At 27.9% G+C, this 18,721-nt stretch overlaps 1 protein-coding gene across 1 annotated transcript in view; it reads right to left on the bottom strand.

The window, feature by feature from the left end:
• Positions 1-373: 373 nt before the first annotated feature.
• The window catches only part of LOC123258706 (dipeptidase 1-like), a 201,794-nt gene continuing 183,446 nt past the window's right edge, over positions 374-18,721 (bottom strand). Inside the window, exons 8-13 of the mRNA XM_044718884.1 lie at positions 13,468-13,537; positions 11,225-11,401; positions 3,720-3,804; positions 3,477-3,552; positions 2,860-2,998; positions 374-1,520 (exon numbers count right to left, since the gene is read on the bottom strand). Of these exons, the coding sequence (XP_044574819.1) occupies positions 1,431-1,520; positions 2,860-2,998; positions 3,477-3,552; positions 3,720-3,804; positions 11,225-11,401; positions 13,468-13,537 (637 nt within the window). The 3' untranslated portion in view covers positions 374-1,430. The remainder of the gene's footprint in view (positions 1,521-2,859; positions 2,999-3,476; positions 3,553-3,719; positions 3,805-11,224; positions 11,402-13,467; positions 13,538-18,721) is intronic.

The following is an 18,721-nucleotide window of genomic DNA, read 5'->3' as shown; positions in this document are numbered from 1 at the left end:
ATCGGTTGATTCGTTCGTGAATTATCGTTGTCGAAAGAAAACCGAAAAAAGTGTTTTTTCGGAATTACTTCTAAATTCCTAGTTCAATCAATTTAAACTTAAAAATTCTTCATGAGGCCTCAAAAACTGTGTCGAATTGCCGCCAACTGCGTGAAAATCGGTTTCTTCATTTAAAGTTATTGCAGTTTGAAAATTCAAAAAATAGTGTTTTATTAAACTTCTATCAGACTTTTGAGTTTGGAGAGCTCAAAATGACACGAATATTATATTTTCGAGCTCGAAGAGCTAAAAAACGTAATTAGTGCAATTTGAGCGCTTAAGTATGGAATTAGCGGGAAGTTGCTGGGATGGCCTTTAGGATCAACTGTTTTCCTAATTTTTTTTTTAATGTATATTTAATATTTTTTTTTAATATTCAATTTTTCTAAGCGGGAAGTTAAAAATGTTCATGAAGAGAATATAATATAAGTGTACTCTTAATTGAATCTGTTTCGCGATCATAGAGCTCACTATTATTATTTTATTGTTTAGTTTAGTGTAATTTTGGTTTATTTTATTTTTAAAAAAAGTGTACCAAAAGTATTACTTGTTTGAAAATGAATAATTATAGCACAAATAAATTCTTTTAATATGTTTCTACTAAAAATACTCGACAATTAACTATTTCCGTAATAAATTATTTTTCGATAAGCATTGAAAATTTATTTCACTGCTCTACGCGCCCGGTCGATTTTGGTTATTGCAAAAGCTAGCGGTCTTTTAATTTAATTTAGCTATTAATTTTATTAGTAATTAATTAACATTTAATAAAAAAGATTAATAAACAAAATCGACAACAGTGACAATAATTTTATTTTCTTTATTTAAGTCTATTAATCTCTAATATTTATTAATCCATTTTTTTAATTTTTTCCTTATTGTAACTTCGGCCGTTTAACATACTTTCAATTCTACCTCTATGTTAATAAAATTATACATTACTCCAGATGTCTAACATAATTGTTTTAAGCATACCTGAGGAATTGATGTAAAGCAAATATTATTTCAGAAAGTGATTCAAATTTTTTTATTATTATAATTTTATTTTATAGTTTTTTTTATCGTAAATTTTTCTATATTTTTTTAAAAACTAGAGTCTAGAGAAGTGAGCGTGGAAAACATCTTTTATCAAGTTTAAAAAAAAAACTTGTTCTAAATTTTATTTTTCTTTTCACCAGTTAATTTATCAATTTTTGAGTAAATGAAAATTTATGATTAATAATAATAATAATAGTTATTATTGTTTTTATTTTTGAATATAGTTATTAATTTTATGAATGTCTCGTTGCTTTTTCCACGTGGATTTTGGCATTGGGATCTGGTGGACCATGATAAATTTTGGGAATATGTCCGAAATCGAGGAATCCTGGTACTAATGTTCTTAAAGAGGATCAAGATGCGCCATATGCACAGGCTGAGTTATCTGGTGGGCTTATTTTCTCAACAGGTAGCACTGCTGCTTTATGCCACTCATCACGTACCTGAAAATGAAATAGTGGGTACTTTTAGTAATCAAATTCAGTGGCATTGAGTTAAAGAGATCCATTTGCTGCTGAATCCAACATTTAAAGCTGGTATTTATGTTACTGAAATTTTTTATTAAAAGCTTTCGAGCAAAAATGAGTCTTTACTAGAGAATTTTTTAATGGATATATATGTTATTGACAAAAGATTTACTTAAAAGTAATAAACGAGATTTATTGAAACTTTCAAGCTTATTCGAAACAAAAAAATATTAATTCCACTAAAATAATTACTCGTAACATTATCCAAGCTTTTTTCTATTGAAATAAATTTTCATTTTCATCAGATAGTATTTATTAATAGTTAATAAATGTTTTTTTGGTGAATTTTATTTTAAGATTGTAGCATTGTTGTAGTTTCTAAATTTTTAACATCAAAAAGTTTTACCCAAAATTCCTTTTGTTTTAAATAATAATTTTGGACAGGACAAAAACACTTTGTGTTTGTCTGCGTAATTAAATTCAAAACTATAATTTTCATTTTAATTATTATTATTATTATTATTATTTTGAAGTACAATAACACTTTTGGCAATTTCATTTAAATTTAACGTTACCATCAAACTATAAATTTTATCCATTACTCCGACAGCATAACCAAAATTATCAATATTATTTCAAGTAAATTCATGTACTCAGTTGAACTTTTTTTAATTTCTTAATATAATCCAAGTATATAATGGTGTAATTTTTTTAATTCGTCTAGAATTCGTACATTAAGTAAAAAATATTATTTTACTTATCAAAGAGCTCAGTTTGTTTTGTAACAAAATACGGAATGGAATTGTGACTGCAAAAAATGAAAAATTTCACTATTTTTAGTATTGAGATAATGTAACATGTGTAAATCTATTTTAAAGTTACAGAATTTCAACTTGTATGATGCATTACAGTTATATTTTAGTGTCAATTACATTTTCGTTCATTATATTATTCGGTTATTTCATCACCGGAATAATGAGAGACAAAGTAATTATTTAACATCTTAAATTTAATATTTTATATAATTACTCAATAATATCAATATCAAAATCGAAAAAATTTTCTGTTGTATTTTAATTAAACTTGACAAATCGTAAAAATTTAATTAATCTGTTTTTACATCATATTACATTGCAAATTGTGATTAAACAACTCAATGATATTTTTTGATAATTCGATGACAGATAGTTTTTAAAATGAAATTATTTTAGATTGACTCTAATAGGTTCGTTTTCAGATCAGCAGCAATGAGATCTTCTAAAATAAAAGAAGAAGCGAAAAAAAGCAAATAAACAATTAAATAGATTAATTTAACCTCTTCGACTCTCGAGAAAACTCTCAATAGATTGAGGCCAGCTAGTTTCTTTATGTCCTCTTCAGTCCACATTGGGTCTTCGAGAAGGGTTGCCAACAGTTGAGGATATCTTGAAACATCTTCCAGTCCAGTTGGTGTACTGGAATGCCAATAGTCGCATAATATAAAAGATGTCCAATGAGGATGAGAGATAGTTGGAAAAATCAATTGCCATTGTTGAGTATTGATAAAGTTTGTTGAATCAAAGTAAGTAGTCTTATATAAAAGCGGTAGAGTTTCGGTCTCTGTCATTATATATGTCTATAGCCATAGACATAAATAATGAAAAAGTAAAGTACATTTTATTTTAATGGTTTTTCATTTTACCAACGGTAACTTGGGAATAATTTAAAGGTTTTAGATTGATTTTACTAAGTGTTTGAGTTCTGAGATTGATTGTAGATGAAAAAGGTTCCTGAGAATGGGTTTTTTTTTTTTTTTCTGTATGTCAAACGTAATATTGGATTTTAATATTAAAAGCAATAAATTTTCTCGGTTTTAAATGACAATAAATTGAGAAAAATATGTTATTATTATTATAATTTTCGAAAAATAAAAGTAATAATAAATCAACTTACAAATTTATTCCATCAAAACCTGCTCCGATACCCACATGATCGATACCTGCTACTTTCCTTATATGATTGATGTGTGCTGGAATATTACAATGATTGAATTTTTTTTTTTAAATGAATATACATTTGTTATTATTGTTATTATTTTTTTTTTTCAAAAAATAAAATTCACTTCAACAGTAGAATATTTTGTTTTGATCAAAAAAATATTTGGTCTGACTTATATAACACCAAAAATTCTCTTACCGATCACGTCTTTTATTGTTGCAGTACTGTTGCACGTTATGAAGTATGTATAAAAAGGTACCATAGCGATGCCGCCGTTTTTAGCCTGTAAAAATTCAAATAATTACAATTACATAGTTTTATATTTCTTCGGAACAGCTTGCGCAAAAATTTTTTCATTTGCAATAACAATTATATAAATAAAAAACTAAACTACGATTGTAATTTATTTTCAAAAAAAGTTTTTCTTTGTAGTGAATGAAACATCAGTTTTCTACCATAAACTTTTTTAATTAGAGTGTTGAAATTTTCAATCAATTCTTTATAACATTTCAATCATAGCACAAATCAAGCGTTCAATTAGAGGAGTAATTTTGTATCAATTAAAAAAGTAACTCTTGTATCAAATCAAGCGATGAAAAAATAAACTTATTTCAAGTTCGCAATAAAATAGTTTTTCAAACAAAGAGTACAATCGATTTATCTGAACTTAATCTGCTGAGGTCACATTATAAATTACAATTTGAGTTTCGTGGCTTTGACCTCCAAGTTAATTTATAACTTGAGACTTATTTTGTCACATTAACCCTAACAGGTATCTCACTTTCAGTGTATTTATGAAAAATATCTTTTGTACTTAGTACTATTGAAGAAAAAAAAAATTATTAACTTTGAGTGTCAGAAAAATATTTTGAATTTTTTTTTATCAACTCAGTAGTATTCTAGTAAAATATATCTTTAGAAAAGCGTATAATTTTTTTTGTTGACTATCTATAATAGGGTGTTCCAAAATTCAATTTCCTTGTAGAACCTTTTGAAATTGGAGTTTCTAACTCCGCTTTTAACGGGAGCTATGTTTAGGTATTTCCTGAAATATTTTGAGATATCTCCACAGCGGAAATGCCCTAACAGAGCTCCTGTTAAAAATTCTATGAAAATCAAATACGAACGTCTCAAAATATCTCAGGAAATGCTTAAACACAGTTCCTGTTAAAAACGGAGCTCAAAATTCCAATTTTAAGAAGTTGAATTTTGGCACACCCTAATCTATAACCATAAAAATGATTAATAAATAAAATTTTATTAATAAAGAACAATACAAATTCTTTGAACTCAACCAACTAAAAATTAAAAACACAATTTTTTTCTGTTTTAAAGTTGTAGACTTTTTACCTTAAATTAAAAAAAAAATTTTTTTATAACCTCTCATAGTTTCCGGGTGACATAAGGGCGTATAACTATCAATAGACTCTTATCTTATCTATAACACAGAATGCTTTAAAAAGTTTTAACACCATGTTTACGGAAACCATTTGAAGAAATTTCTAAAACTGCATAAATTCACGAAATAAGAAAGAAAGTACTTTATTCAGCAAATCCTTCTTACGTCTGACTAACAATCGATTTATCTACTTACTATTCTGCGTCTGTCTACTCACTTACAAATTTAAAAATATCTCCTCCCAACAAATTTTTTTCTTCACTGCAATACTTTTTCAATATATTTACGTTTTAAAAGCATTGAAAACTTTTCTACCGCGCCCGTAGCCTATATAGTTTATATAAATAAAAACAAAATAATAATAAAAATACTGATATATGGATGAGTGAAACAAAAAAAGATAAGTAAAAACGAGATCCAGTTCCCTGGATAGAAATAAAACTGAAAAACCATGAGATATGTTGAAATAAGTAAAGGAATGAAAAAAATAATTTGGCAATGCGCATATTTGATGTACAAGAGTTTGTTGTCTTCTTTGAAAGCTTGTGCACCGGAATCGAATAATTCTCATGCCAGCCGGATGTCCGACGAAAACTTTCGACTAACCTTCCTTCGGAGGCTTTCCGTATTTGCATCCGTCGATTCGTTTGGGGATAGTATGCATGTATAGTAGCATAGCGTGGGTTCTAAACTAGTCAAACTACTACACCAAGTTTGTACCAAAGTCTCTTTATAACTGCTATACTACTATTGTACTCAAATATATCCATATGTATGTATATATACAAGTTTGGATCGAATACCTGGTACAAAACGGTCCGTGAAATACTATTCTATGGTATGGCATGGTTTAGTATTAGCTCGCATAAATATATTATGTATTATAATGTAAATATGTAGAAACTATTTCGTAGTATACATGTATACTTCGAACGATAGTTGATAGTTAATAGTTAATAGTAAAACTAAACTATACGAATCACGTTACAAATCTAAACTTCCGGTTCGAACTATACAGATCATTGAACCCAAAGGATATTGCTGATATTTAATTTATTGAGGTATTATAACGGCGCAAGCTAAGTTGAAAATCCAACTGTGAATAGATCTCATCTGTATATAGATGAAGAAGAGATTGTATGACTTGTTGACAAGTTTTAATGTCATCTGTGTTTGGCGAGAATTTCCAAAGTTTCATAATAGTTCATCTCATAGGAACGTGCCACAATGACCACAACCGCGATTTACTAATCACCAACGGTCATGATGATGATGACACTAGGGGTTTTCAGTCCAATTTAATAGTCTAGTACATGAATTTGATTATCAATTTATCAATATTGCCCTGGGTCAAAAAATTTAGTCTGTTTTATGATTAATAAAAATTTTTAATATTTTTCATTCAATTTAATTTTATTATGTGCATCTATTTTATATAAGAATTTAATCTGTTTTTGCCCATACTATTCCCAATTCAGACCAATTTCAGATCATTTTTAATGTTATAATAAAATTGTTTTCTATTGTTTCAAGACCAAAATCAGACTTTTTTTGTCACAATCATTTAACTGGTTTTGATCGCATCAAGGTCAAAAACAGACCAAAACGTTGCATAATTTTTAGTCAGTTTTTGATCGCCTGTAGATCAAAAACAGACCTGTTACGAGTTAGATAGTAATAATAATAATAATAAAAATAATAATAATATATTTATTTATTTATTATTATTTTATTCATGTCCTCGAAGATCCTCTACAGGGCACAGCTTTTCATTCTCTGAAATTGAAATAGTGACTATTCACCATTTCGTAGTGCAGTGTATACCAAGCGGTATTCTTCGCACTACCAAATAGTGAATATCGCTCATTAAATGATGCGAGAAAGTATAAAATTTACCATTAATCTTGTCATCTTGTCAACATTTTAATCTTGTCAATGTATTCACATTGTGTTTAATAACGATAATTAGAAAACTCTAGATTTAGATCCATAATCAAACGATGAGAACTATTTTATATACGTATGTTAATACAAATATAATATATTATTAGTTATCACTGCAACTAATATTCGCAGTTACAAAACTTTTATATTCCATTAAATGTTAAGCTATGACAAATAAATATGACAGATGTAAGGTTATAATCGACGTTCAGTTCATAAAACAAGAGAGCGTATGAATATATTATAAATTAATTCATTTTTTCAAATAAATGCGATTTATAATTTTTAATGAGATACTTCACGTAATAATTACCGTAACTCCTATTCTTTCCCGCTTCACAGCATTATTTATATTTGTAAAAATTATATTTACAAATATAAATAATGCTGTGATGCGGGAAAGAATAGGAGTTACGGTAATTATTATGTGAAGCGTTCCACATCCACGTAACAGGATATTGGTAGGAAAGGATTGAGAAAGGAATGTGGAGAGGATCATCTTAATGTGAGTTTATAGAATATGCGAGAAAAAATTATTAGATAGCTCGGACTGGGATTCGAACCCAGAACCTTCCGAAGACATGTCGGCTACTCTACCATTTGAGCTATCCGGTCTATACTTGTGAGTCCAAAAAATTATGTCACTATCTTAGTCGACTTTTGGCCTTCGAACATTTAGAGTGAAAATTGTAGATCAAAAACAGTATAAGATTTCATATTGAATTTGAAAACAATACATAAAGTCCATCTACAAATTAACTAGACTAAAAACCGATCAAACTTTTAAAACTTTTTAGTCTCATTAGATTAGAAACAGCATAAAATATTCATAGCAGCTCAATTATTTTACTAAAAAGTTATTTAGACTTAAAACAGATCAAAAATAATTTGAATAGTAGATCAAATATAGATAAAAATGTTTTTAAAAGTTCAAATACAGATCAATAAGTTCAAATGCAGATCATTTAGCTTAAAATCAGTTTAAATTTTTCGACCCGGGGCATTCGCTGCATATTTCATAGTGCTACTATTTTATGGATTATGCTGATTGATTTAAAGATCTGTGACGTTGTGTTTTACTTTGAGAGAAATAATGCGGTTTTTCGGGATCAGCGTTTTTGATATTACGGTATTAAATTTAATTTTGAATTTAATGTGCTGAAATTGTATTTTTAGTAGGCGTGTTCTTGAAATCAGTTTTGTTGAAATTTATTGCGAAATAACTTGATTTAACGTTTGGATAATTGAATTAATAAAGAAAATATAATTTTTTATACAAAGCTGTTTTTTTGACTACTTCCACGATATTTTTATTTTCAAACAATCTAACTAAAACAGCTGAAAATTTTTATAATCAATTATATCGAAGCATACTCTTCTACGAAAAACAATTTATTTCTCTTCTAAGTTCTTTTTAATAACAGTTTCTTTATTTAAAATGTTATTAGTTGGAGTCAAAAAAAATTTTTCATTTAAGAAAACGAAACTTTTGACTGTAATAAATTTTTTTTTTACTTTAAAAATTCTGAAAAATATTCAAGGTTTTTTTGAATATGTAGAAAGTAGCAAAAATCCGAAAAATTTTGTTTTAGAGGAAAAAAAAATTTGTAGAAAAAAAATTCATAAATCTTGTTTATAAATAATAAAGTCCAAAAGTTGTTTTCTTGAATTAAGACGGCAAAATATCCTTAAAAAAAGTGAAATTTTGAGGAGAATATTTTCTGAATCAATATTTTTGTTACAATATCTGAATGAATCATGTGACTTCAGAAATGTTCTATACGTTTGAAGTCATGTAATAATAAAAAAAATTAATTTTCTCTAATTTAATTGTCAATTTTTTCCAAACAAATTTATAAAAACCATTTCAATACCTTAAACAATTACCAAGTTATTTAATTGATAAATGAATAACTGAAATAAAGCACTAAAATAAATTGCAAAATTGTATTTGCCAAAATGATGATTAAATTTTGATCAGATAAATTACTGAAGAGGTGGGCTTAAAATAACGCGATTCTCATGGACAATAACGGCAATGATAATAACAATAAAAATAAGGTATATTTAATAAATATTTAATAAATAAAAATAAAAATAAAAATAAAAATAATAATAATAATAATAATAATAATAAGAATAATGAAGTACTCGATGCCATTGTAAATGTGTTAATGAGTGACTTTGAGTACTTTTATATCAATCGTCTATCAATGGCACCTACTCGACCTTTCATAAAGCTCGAGGGTGTCTAGCAACTAGCGGTGGATGATCGTATTGACGATTTAACCACGCTCGACTATTTCGGTGCACAGCTCGGCTAATTGGTTCGGTTTGTTGGCTGATGTCCGATAATTACTGGGCACCAATCCAATTTTATCTTTTTTTTCATTTTATTCTACTATTCTTTATTTTATTCTATTTCTGTTATTTCCACCTTTAGATCCTTTTTCTTGCTCTCTATTTTTTAAAACTATTTAATTATCATTAGTATTTATACCAACTTTTAATTTAAAATTTATATATAATCTCCTTACTTTGAATCTCACTTTTTCTTCAATTTATAAAAGTTCTTAACAATTGTTTAATTTATTATTTAAATAGTTTGTTTGAAACAGTAGATCTAAGTTTTAGGCAATTGCTTAAGTAAAAAGTAATTTTTGTTAAATAATTACAAGTTTGTACACAAATAAGTAAATAATTTATATAAATCTTGTTTTATTAACATAAAACTTTAAGGTAAAGTTTGTCACTGTTTGAGACTTTAAAAACCACTTCTGCTTTAAGAATAAGAAAAAGTTTAAATGAACAGCGGGAAAGTAAAAGGCTAATAAAAAAGAAAAAAATACGCGGAATAAAAAATTCTAAATTAAGTAAATCAAATATTTACACTATTCTCCGCATACATCAACAAAAGAGCTTACTTATAATTCACAGTGATTTTACTTTTTTATATATTTATAATAATAATAATTACAGCCTTTACTCGTATCTAAAGTTTTTGAATATAATATAATATATATTAGCGATATTATTATCGCTGAAGTATGAAAAATATTAATTTAAACTTTTTTATTTTTTCAATTGACTAACTAGTGTAAAAATTAAAGCTTAACTTCTGGGAAACGCAAATCATTTTGAAAACTTACCAAGTGACTCTTGAGCTTACAATTATAACATTTTCAATAGAACTCAAGTCCTGGCTAATGTCGTCGCAGTAGCTCAATTTGTTTTCAATTATTTCAACATCCATTAGTCGTAAATATTTTATGTTAAATTTTTTTTTTTTTCTTATAAAAGCATTATTTTTCAAAATCAACAAAAATATAAATTCAAGTCTTCTTTATTTAATACACATTTTAGCTTGAAATATATGCATAGCAATGTTATATTCTATTTCCGCACAGACTTTTATGCGGGTCGGTTTTTAGAGCAAATAAATCAGTGAAACTTGGTTATAAAAAATTGGAAAACTGGTTGACCCTGCGGGCTAGATATCGGAGAGTTTTACTGCCTGCGTACTCGAAGAAAAAAGCCGGTATGGCTTTATACCTGACAATATTTAATTTCGAGAACTTGAAACTCTGGAACAAATATATTTTCAAGCTCTCAGCGCTCGAATTCATTTCTTTACTCAGGAGTAAACAAATAAATATATTTTAAGCGATTGAGGATGTTGATAAAAATAGTTCGAGAATAAAATAAAATTTTAAGAGTTAGCAATCCAATCGCAATTGATTTAAAAATTGAATAAGATTCGTATCTTAATCGGTTCTGTCTATCACGAAATTCATTCAAATTGATAGATTTATTCAAACGATGATGTTGACCAAAATTTAAAAATAAACGTAACCTTTGTCGTTTGATATCTCGCAAACATATCGACTGATTTAGATGGAGCTTGCCACAATTGAGATAAGGGTGAGAGTGGTTATCAGAAATTTGAATAAAATAAATTTTAGATTTATCATTTGTTAGTTTATTTGAATGACTTCAAAAATATTATTTTAAATTTATCTTTTTCCGAAATTTTTCGTTTCGATAAATTGATCTTGAAATCTAAAAAATATTTTTGATAAAAATTCGCGAGTATCATTTAAAAAAATCTATCTCGATATTAAAGTGTTTTTGAAGATGAAGGAAAGTTTCATTATAGACTCAATAAAAACAGACGCTTGTTCAACAAAATTTCATCATATAACCTGATAATAATTTTCAATGAAAGCTGGTCAATTGAAGGAAAAGACGAGAACAGAAAGGAACAATTCTAAGAATATAAGCCACGTAAGAAAATAAAACTAAAAGTAATAACATTTATTGTTAACATAAAAACACTCGACATTTGAAGGATTTAACTTACCAGATTTCTGAGCACGTCGTCAGGCACGTTTCTGCTGGAATTGCAGAGAGCTCGTGCAGCACTGTGAGAGAAAATGACCGGCGCCCTCGTGGTTTGAAGCGCAGCTCTCATCGTTCTCGTTGATACGTGAGAGAGATCCACCAGCATACCAAGTCTGTTCAGTTCTCTCACGACTGCCTGGGTTGTCGATACAAAAATACATTAAACTATGTTAAATATCTATACAGGTGTACTAAACATCTCTGTCTGTCTAACATGTTATGTTCGTAAAAATAAAATCTACTGAATCTACCAAATAAAATTTAACAGTAAATATTTTATTTTTTTATTGTAAACTCATTGATCTTTATTGCTATCAATGAATTTTGAGTTATTTTTTATTTTTTTATTTATTTATTTTAGTTTTTTATTGAATTGTATCAGTCAAAATTTTTGTAACAGAATGTAATCTTTTTTTTTATTTAGTAAAAGTATTTTCTGCAGTCGCAGGTGTTAATCGGGAAAAATTTTTTGCCTTTGAATTCTATTCGCGTACTATTAAATTCTTATGGATAACTATCTGCATTCTTATGAAATGTACTTGTCTCGTTCTACCAGTTTCTTTTTATTCTTCTTTTTTTTTCTGCCAATTACTATTCCTCGCACATTTCTCGATACAATTTAACCATTAAACTCAATAGTACAGTCGATCTGGTGTAATAAAAAATAAAAATTCAATTTAAAATCAACCCGTAACTGAGGAAACGAAGATGTAAATTTAAATTTATTTTTCATTCCTAAATGAAATGAAATAATTATAATAATATTCCTTTAAAATAAAATTATACTGGGTTTGTAAATTAAGCTAATTACATTGGAAATTAAAAAGTTCGAATAAGTGGTGCGTGATCTTATAAATCTTTTTACATGCCAGTAACTCTAATAAAAATTATAGTGGTCTATAAAACCTGAATATTAATTTAGATGTAAGAAAAGTGGGAAATTCTATAAAGACATCTCTCTTGGGTAAACCTTTACTTTGAAAAAATTATTTTAGCTTGCTGAAGATCGACATCAAAGAAGCTTCGATAGTAATACTTTCTGCATTTTATGACGGTACAGAACGACTCAAGAATATTATCTTGTAATTTAACCTTGTATTAAAAATAATTTTTCTTCAATTCGAAAAAATCTACTTGAATTAATATCATATCATTTTTCTTTAATTCCAAAACATAAATTATGAAATTAATATATGTGATTTTTAATTTAAAAATATGTTTGATCCAATTTCACTTTGTTAAATTTATTTATAGTTATGTGATTTTTAATATTGTTAGGGTTTAATTAAAAAAAAAAATATTTACTTTTAACTTTTGTCTTCAACTAAAACTTAGTAAGGTAAAAGCCCCAATATATGATCATGTACCAGTATATGATCACTCCATGTATTTGTATACCTATATTTGTGAATATAGATATACAAATACATGGAGTGATCATATACTGGTACGTGATCATCTATTGGGGCTTTTACCTTAATCTAATTGAATGGAATTTAAAAAACTTTTGAGAGCAAACACCATCAAATTTAATAAACAAAATATTCGCGTTCTAATTTAAAATAATTGTTTATCATTAAAATTTAATAATTGAGCACTCGGGTTTCATCAGGGTAACTTAGTTCAAATAAGCTAGTACATTAATTTAAGGCTATAAAAATTTAACAAAAAGTTTATGACAAATTTTTCACATTTTAATTCTGAAATTAAAAGTTTTCGATAGTCTGAATAATCAAAAGTTATGTTAGAATTTTCTATTTACAGATATCGATAAAAAATTCATATGATTCAATTCTGGATCCGTTTATGCTTCGAAATAATCGTAAAAGAAGTATTACACTGGTGAAAAAATTAACTTGAATTCAGCAGAAAAATTTTTGAAAAAGTGAAATTTATTTAAACCAAAAGAAAATTTCTTGGCATAAAACTTTGAAAAAAGGTAGAAATATGCAAGCATAAAATTTTAAAAGAACTATTCGTTCATTAAACTAATCACAGTTAAAAAACTGATGGTACGATTTTTTCAAACGTAAATATAAATTTTTTCAGTACTTTTATGCACGAAATACATTTTATTTTTCGTTTCATTGACTGGAGAAGAGACTTATCTTGAAGTACCTCCATTTTAACTGTACACTTGTACAATTCACCATAAAATAGTAAAAAGCGAAAAAAGCAATATAATTAAATAAATGAAAATACCTTGCCAAAATCACTAAGACCTGGAACGTTGTCTTGCGTACCATTGGCCTCGCCAACAGAACAAACTGCCCTGCCGAGAAATAAAAATAACGGTTTTATTAGAAATATTTCTTTTTATTAATTCATTCATACGCAAATAAATGAATATATTATTATTGTTGTTGTTGTTATTATTATTACTAATTGTTTTTTTTTATCTAAATTTGTGCCTTTATATTTTTATTATTTCTCCTTTTTGATGCTATTAATGTAATGAAAGATAACGGACGGGATAAAAGGAACAAGAAGACAAGCGAGATAGAATTTTATAGAATAGGAATAAAAAACATAAAGTAAAGCAGCAAGAAGAAAAAACTTAAGTGAAATAAAAAATTAATATAGATAAAAGAATAAAAGAAACAAATGGTTTATTTTATTATATTAAACTAGAAACTCATAAATGTCGTTTCAGTGTAATGGAAAAATAAGAAAAAAAAAACAAACCAAACTCCCGCTGGTTCACCTTTCGTTTTTTACAAATTTATTTAATATAAAAAACTAAAGGAACGTGGCGCAATAATTTGCGACTTGATTCTCGATAAATTTATGTGTTACGTGAGTCGATATTCACGAGTTGGTTATGTTCTTCGAAACGTGTGCACGTATTCGAAAAAAGTACTCTGCGAAAGAGAAAATTGAACGAAAGACTACAAAAGAGTTAGTGAAGTTCAAAAAATATATGAGTACATACGTTGTACTCTGATGTATATAGAAAGAAAGAGAGAGGAATAAAAGAAAGCAAAAAGGTCTTGACACTTTATTTACGCAGCTGCACGGCGGCTACTCGCACGATCGTCTAGTCCAGAGAGACGTGTAAAGTTCAAAGGGGGTTGTAAAGCTTGCTTGGACTTGCTACTGGACAAGTAATTGCCTCAGAACAAGCTGAGCAACACGTAAACCGCGCAAAAAAGCTGCAATGTGAGTCAGAAAATAAAATTTTAAAAAATAACAACAAAATGGAGTTATAAAATAGCAACCGTATGTATCACACATGCTGGAAAAAAGGATCTCAATGTGAAAATTTGTCCAATGATACATACATACTTTTTCTTATTTCTTATTATGTGTGTGTGTGCGTTTTTTTTTTCTTCGTGATATTGCATTACGTTTTTATAAGATTATCTCAAGAATTACATGTCCTCTTACAGTTATTATTTCTTTTGTCAAAGTATGGGGATTACATAGTTGCCGACAGCTCTAATAATATTATTGTGATATAAAAGTGTGCTCAGAAAAATTTATCCGGTAAAAAACAACTTTCGAGACTTTTATTGATCTTTGTTTTCATGAGGGGTAAGTTACATTATTAGTACGACAGTGAGGGACTTGCTTTTTATTATTTAATAGAACATATGCATTTTATAATTGTTTTAGCATTTTCGAATTTATCTAAATTTTTTACAATGACATTTTTAAAAAATTTTAAATTTTAAATTCACAAACAATAGAATTATATTTATTTATTTATTTTTTCCAATTAAATACAATTAAACTTAGTTCATCAGTTAATATAAACTGTTGTTAATGATTTTTTGTGTAATAAAATTATTTGCGTAGATAAAATAATAGCTCAATCAATTTTTTTTAATTTTGAAAAAAAAAGTTAAATGAAGTTGATTTCAAATAAATAAATCTTTTGGAATTGAATAGCCGTTGCGAACCAGAATTTATTTATGTTTTTTGTTGCTTAGATTATTTTATTTTACTATCAAATAATTCTGCAGTAATTACATTTAGATATTTTATAATACTTTATGTCAATAACTTAATTTTTTTTATTATAATAGTAACAGCATACCCTAATTAAAAAAAAAAGATTTAAAAAGATTCAGCCCATGCAAAGTGTATCTATGGGCAGATCCATTAATTCTCGATGAAAGTGTGCGCACTTATGTCAGCGATTTTGATGCCGATTTTTTCCTCAAAAGTACACCTTAAAAGAAGATGATCTTGAAAATTTGGGCCCGATATAATCAAATCCGGCCGCTGGAGAAGTTTTTGAATTTTTAAAAAAGTCGATTTTTCACTGATTTTTAATAATTTATATCTCAGCTTCTATATAACTTAGACTCCTACCAAACGACATTCTTCTCAGTAGACTCTCTACTTTTAAGAAAAAAAATAAGTATTTGGTCTAAACTCATATAGGGCTTAACTGACAGCCTCTAACTAACGAACTGTTTTTGGTTAAATTTTCCCTATTTGTAAAACACTTTTTTACTTGATTGCTTCTATTAAGTAAAGTTATAGCCACCTGAAACCAATCAAATTTAAAAAAATTGCAGTTTTCAGATGGCTAGAACTTTTTTCTCCGAACTTTGATTTCCTCCAAACTTTCAGGAAAGTTGCTTTATTATATTCCTAAGAAGCCCTGAAAATTTGCGCTAGGGAATCGAGCTTGTATTCAAGTTATGAATTTTTTAATATTGCCAAAATTGCGTTGTGAATATAATATTTGCTCATAATTTCTTACATATCTATCAAATTATTCATATAAGATAAAAGCCCCGATTATTGACACTATAAGAGACAAAGGTATGATTTGATTTTTTTAAGCAATAAAATATCAATATCGTTGAATTTTATTTGTGATAATGTCTCAAGTAATGTTTTTACTAACCATCCCGAGTCAGAATAATGAACCTACATAAGCCTACATGAACCTACATGAGCTTACAGGACAATTTTTAATTGTTTTAATCGATATTTTTATCTTTAATTGTTTTGATTGATCAATATAACCTCACAGAATATACTCATACCAATATTAAATAGTACAATACAAATGAATTTAAATAGTAACTAAAAAATTATTGACAAAAAAACTTAAAAATTCAATTTATAAATTGGATAATATCGATCAAAACAATCGAAAATTATCCTGTAGGCTCATGTAGGCTCATATAGGTTCATTATTCTGACTCGGGATGGTATACATTTAGCAATACTACTACACAATAATGTTGAACAAAAAACAAATTCCTTATTAGTTATGGCTAATTTTTTAATGATATTCATTTTTTTTAACATTAAGAGAGGTCTGGGCAAAATAAACCTAGAGTTAAAAATTTAAACAGAAGGTTTTGTTGATTTAACAAGCGGATAAAATTTTAGAATAGTAGTAAGGATAAAAAAACCTAAAGACTTGAATTAAAAGTTTTTTATGTTGACGCCAAGATGGCTCTAGCAAAACGTCTCTGAAACTTTTAAGAATCCTTCAAACTCTCATTATTACATTTTTTTCTGGTAACCGTAAAAAATAAATCTCAAGTTAAAAATATGTAGTAAAATCTAATTTTATGTTAAAAAAACTGCTAAATATTCATTCAAGTATCTATTATTATTATTAATTCGGCGAAGAATTTAATTTTTTCTTACTACATCGGTCGAAAGTACGGGGTTCCCGCTGCGATTTCACGGCAGAAAGCCTCAGTTTTATGCCGTGATCAAGTCGCGCATGCGCCCTACAACGGGGAGCCGAAATAATGTATTCATGCACTGACAACGAAACACGAGGCGGCAGAAAGTCCTAAAGTCGGTAGTCGCGCTCACTCTATTACTTATGTTTATAAGCCTAACCTTACTTGTGATTGTTATGAATGTATCTTTCTTGTTATGTGTCGATGATTTTAGGTTGAAACTAAGTTAATTAAAGAAAATAAATATTTATTTTAATGAAATGAGACTTATTAAATATTTAAATTACAAAAAAAAAAAAAACGAGAAATATTTTTTATTCTGATAGATATTTTCAAATAAATGAATTCATTATTGAACAAATAATTATTTGAAAAAATACACAGATTTTTTTCTTAATTTTTTTTTCTATGCATTTTACGATTATTATTTCATTTTTCTATTTTTTTTTATTTTTAAAATCAGAGTTAGTTTATAATATATTTATAATTTTAAATTTATTTAATTAAATTAAGATCTTTTTTCAAAAGAAAGTAGTAATATGATAGATTATAAATTAATATCTTTATTGATAGGTGTATTTGATGCCTGCCCCCCCCCCCCCCACCAGCAGCACTCGCTTCGCTCGTGCCGCAAATGTCGGGGGCAGGCATCAATTTTTTTCAACGCAATTTTTTGTGTACTTTCGACCGGATAGCAAGAAAACTAGTATACACTATGAGAGCAGAAATTTGAGAGCCCTGAACTGCGCGCGATGATGCCCTCCCGGCTTCGCCTCGGGCACATGGCGCGCAGTGCAGGAATCTCAACTTTCTGCCCTTGTAGTGTAATATACTATATTTTAAAATTATAAGAAAATCTTCAATAGTCGGCAAGGTCAATATTTTTTATTCGTTATAAAACCATTATGATTGTAACTTGCCGTCTTTCGAGAGATATTTTGTTTTTAGAGCAGAAAACCTTTGACTAAAATTGAAATTATAGTTTTCGAAAAATATTTTTCATATATCCAATAGTATTTTTCTATTATATTTTCAGATCGTAGTTTATTTATCACAAAATATTTTTATATTTTTCATCTATCAAATAAATGACGAAAGTAAAGTACGATATACATGAAAAAATTTAATATAAGTTTCATTGGCTTCTAAAAACCAATAAAATCCTCAGGTGGTCCATTTTGTCCCGAGCCATAAGTCTTATACAATTCGAGAAAAAATGAAATGAAATTTTTTTATGCAATGTATAAAGAAATAAATTGTAATAGCAACAACGATAATAATAAATAATGAAAATCATGAGAATGATAATAATAGGATGGGTTTTAATGGTTCTATTTAAGTGTTATGAGTATTTACAAGGAACAAGCTGTGAAAAGTAGCACTATGAAGGGTAACAAACAGATTAAATGATCCAAGACATGTGTGGTAGGTACTGAACGATCCAAAAGCTCGTGAAATGGGAATTTACGATTTACCTAGAGTGGCTAGGTGATTTTACGTCAGGCATGTGCACCAACAGTGCTCCAGCTCTTTATTTATGGTTCCTGTGTTACGTCGACTGAGGCGTCAGGGGAGGCGTAAAAGCGAGTAGAGGCCGTGCAAGGATTGAAAACTTGTCCCTTTTTCCAACCAACTATTTTATACGTCTACAGTTTGCAGTCTGGAGTCTACGGGAGCGAGAGAGAAACAAGTAAAGTTAGGGCAAAGCAAGTGCAAAAGTACAAGTAGAATAGTTGGACAAGTTACCATAGAAAGCAGAAAGCTACCGCATTACAAACAGAGGGCAATACTTTTTC

The sequence above is a fragment of the Cotesia glomerata genome, linkage group LG2 (assembly GCF_020080835.1).
Source record: "Cotesia glomerata isolate CgM1 linkage group LG2, MPM_Cglom_v2.3, whole genome shotgun sequence".
Classification (NCBI taxonomy): Eukaryota; Metazoa; Arthropoda; class Insecta; order Hymenoptera; family Braconidae; genus Cotesia; species Cotesia glomerata.
This window is presented reverse-complemented; position numbering and strand designations above follow the sequence as displayed.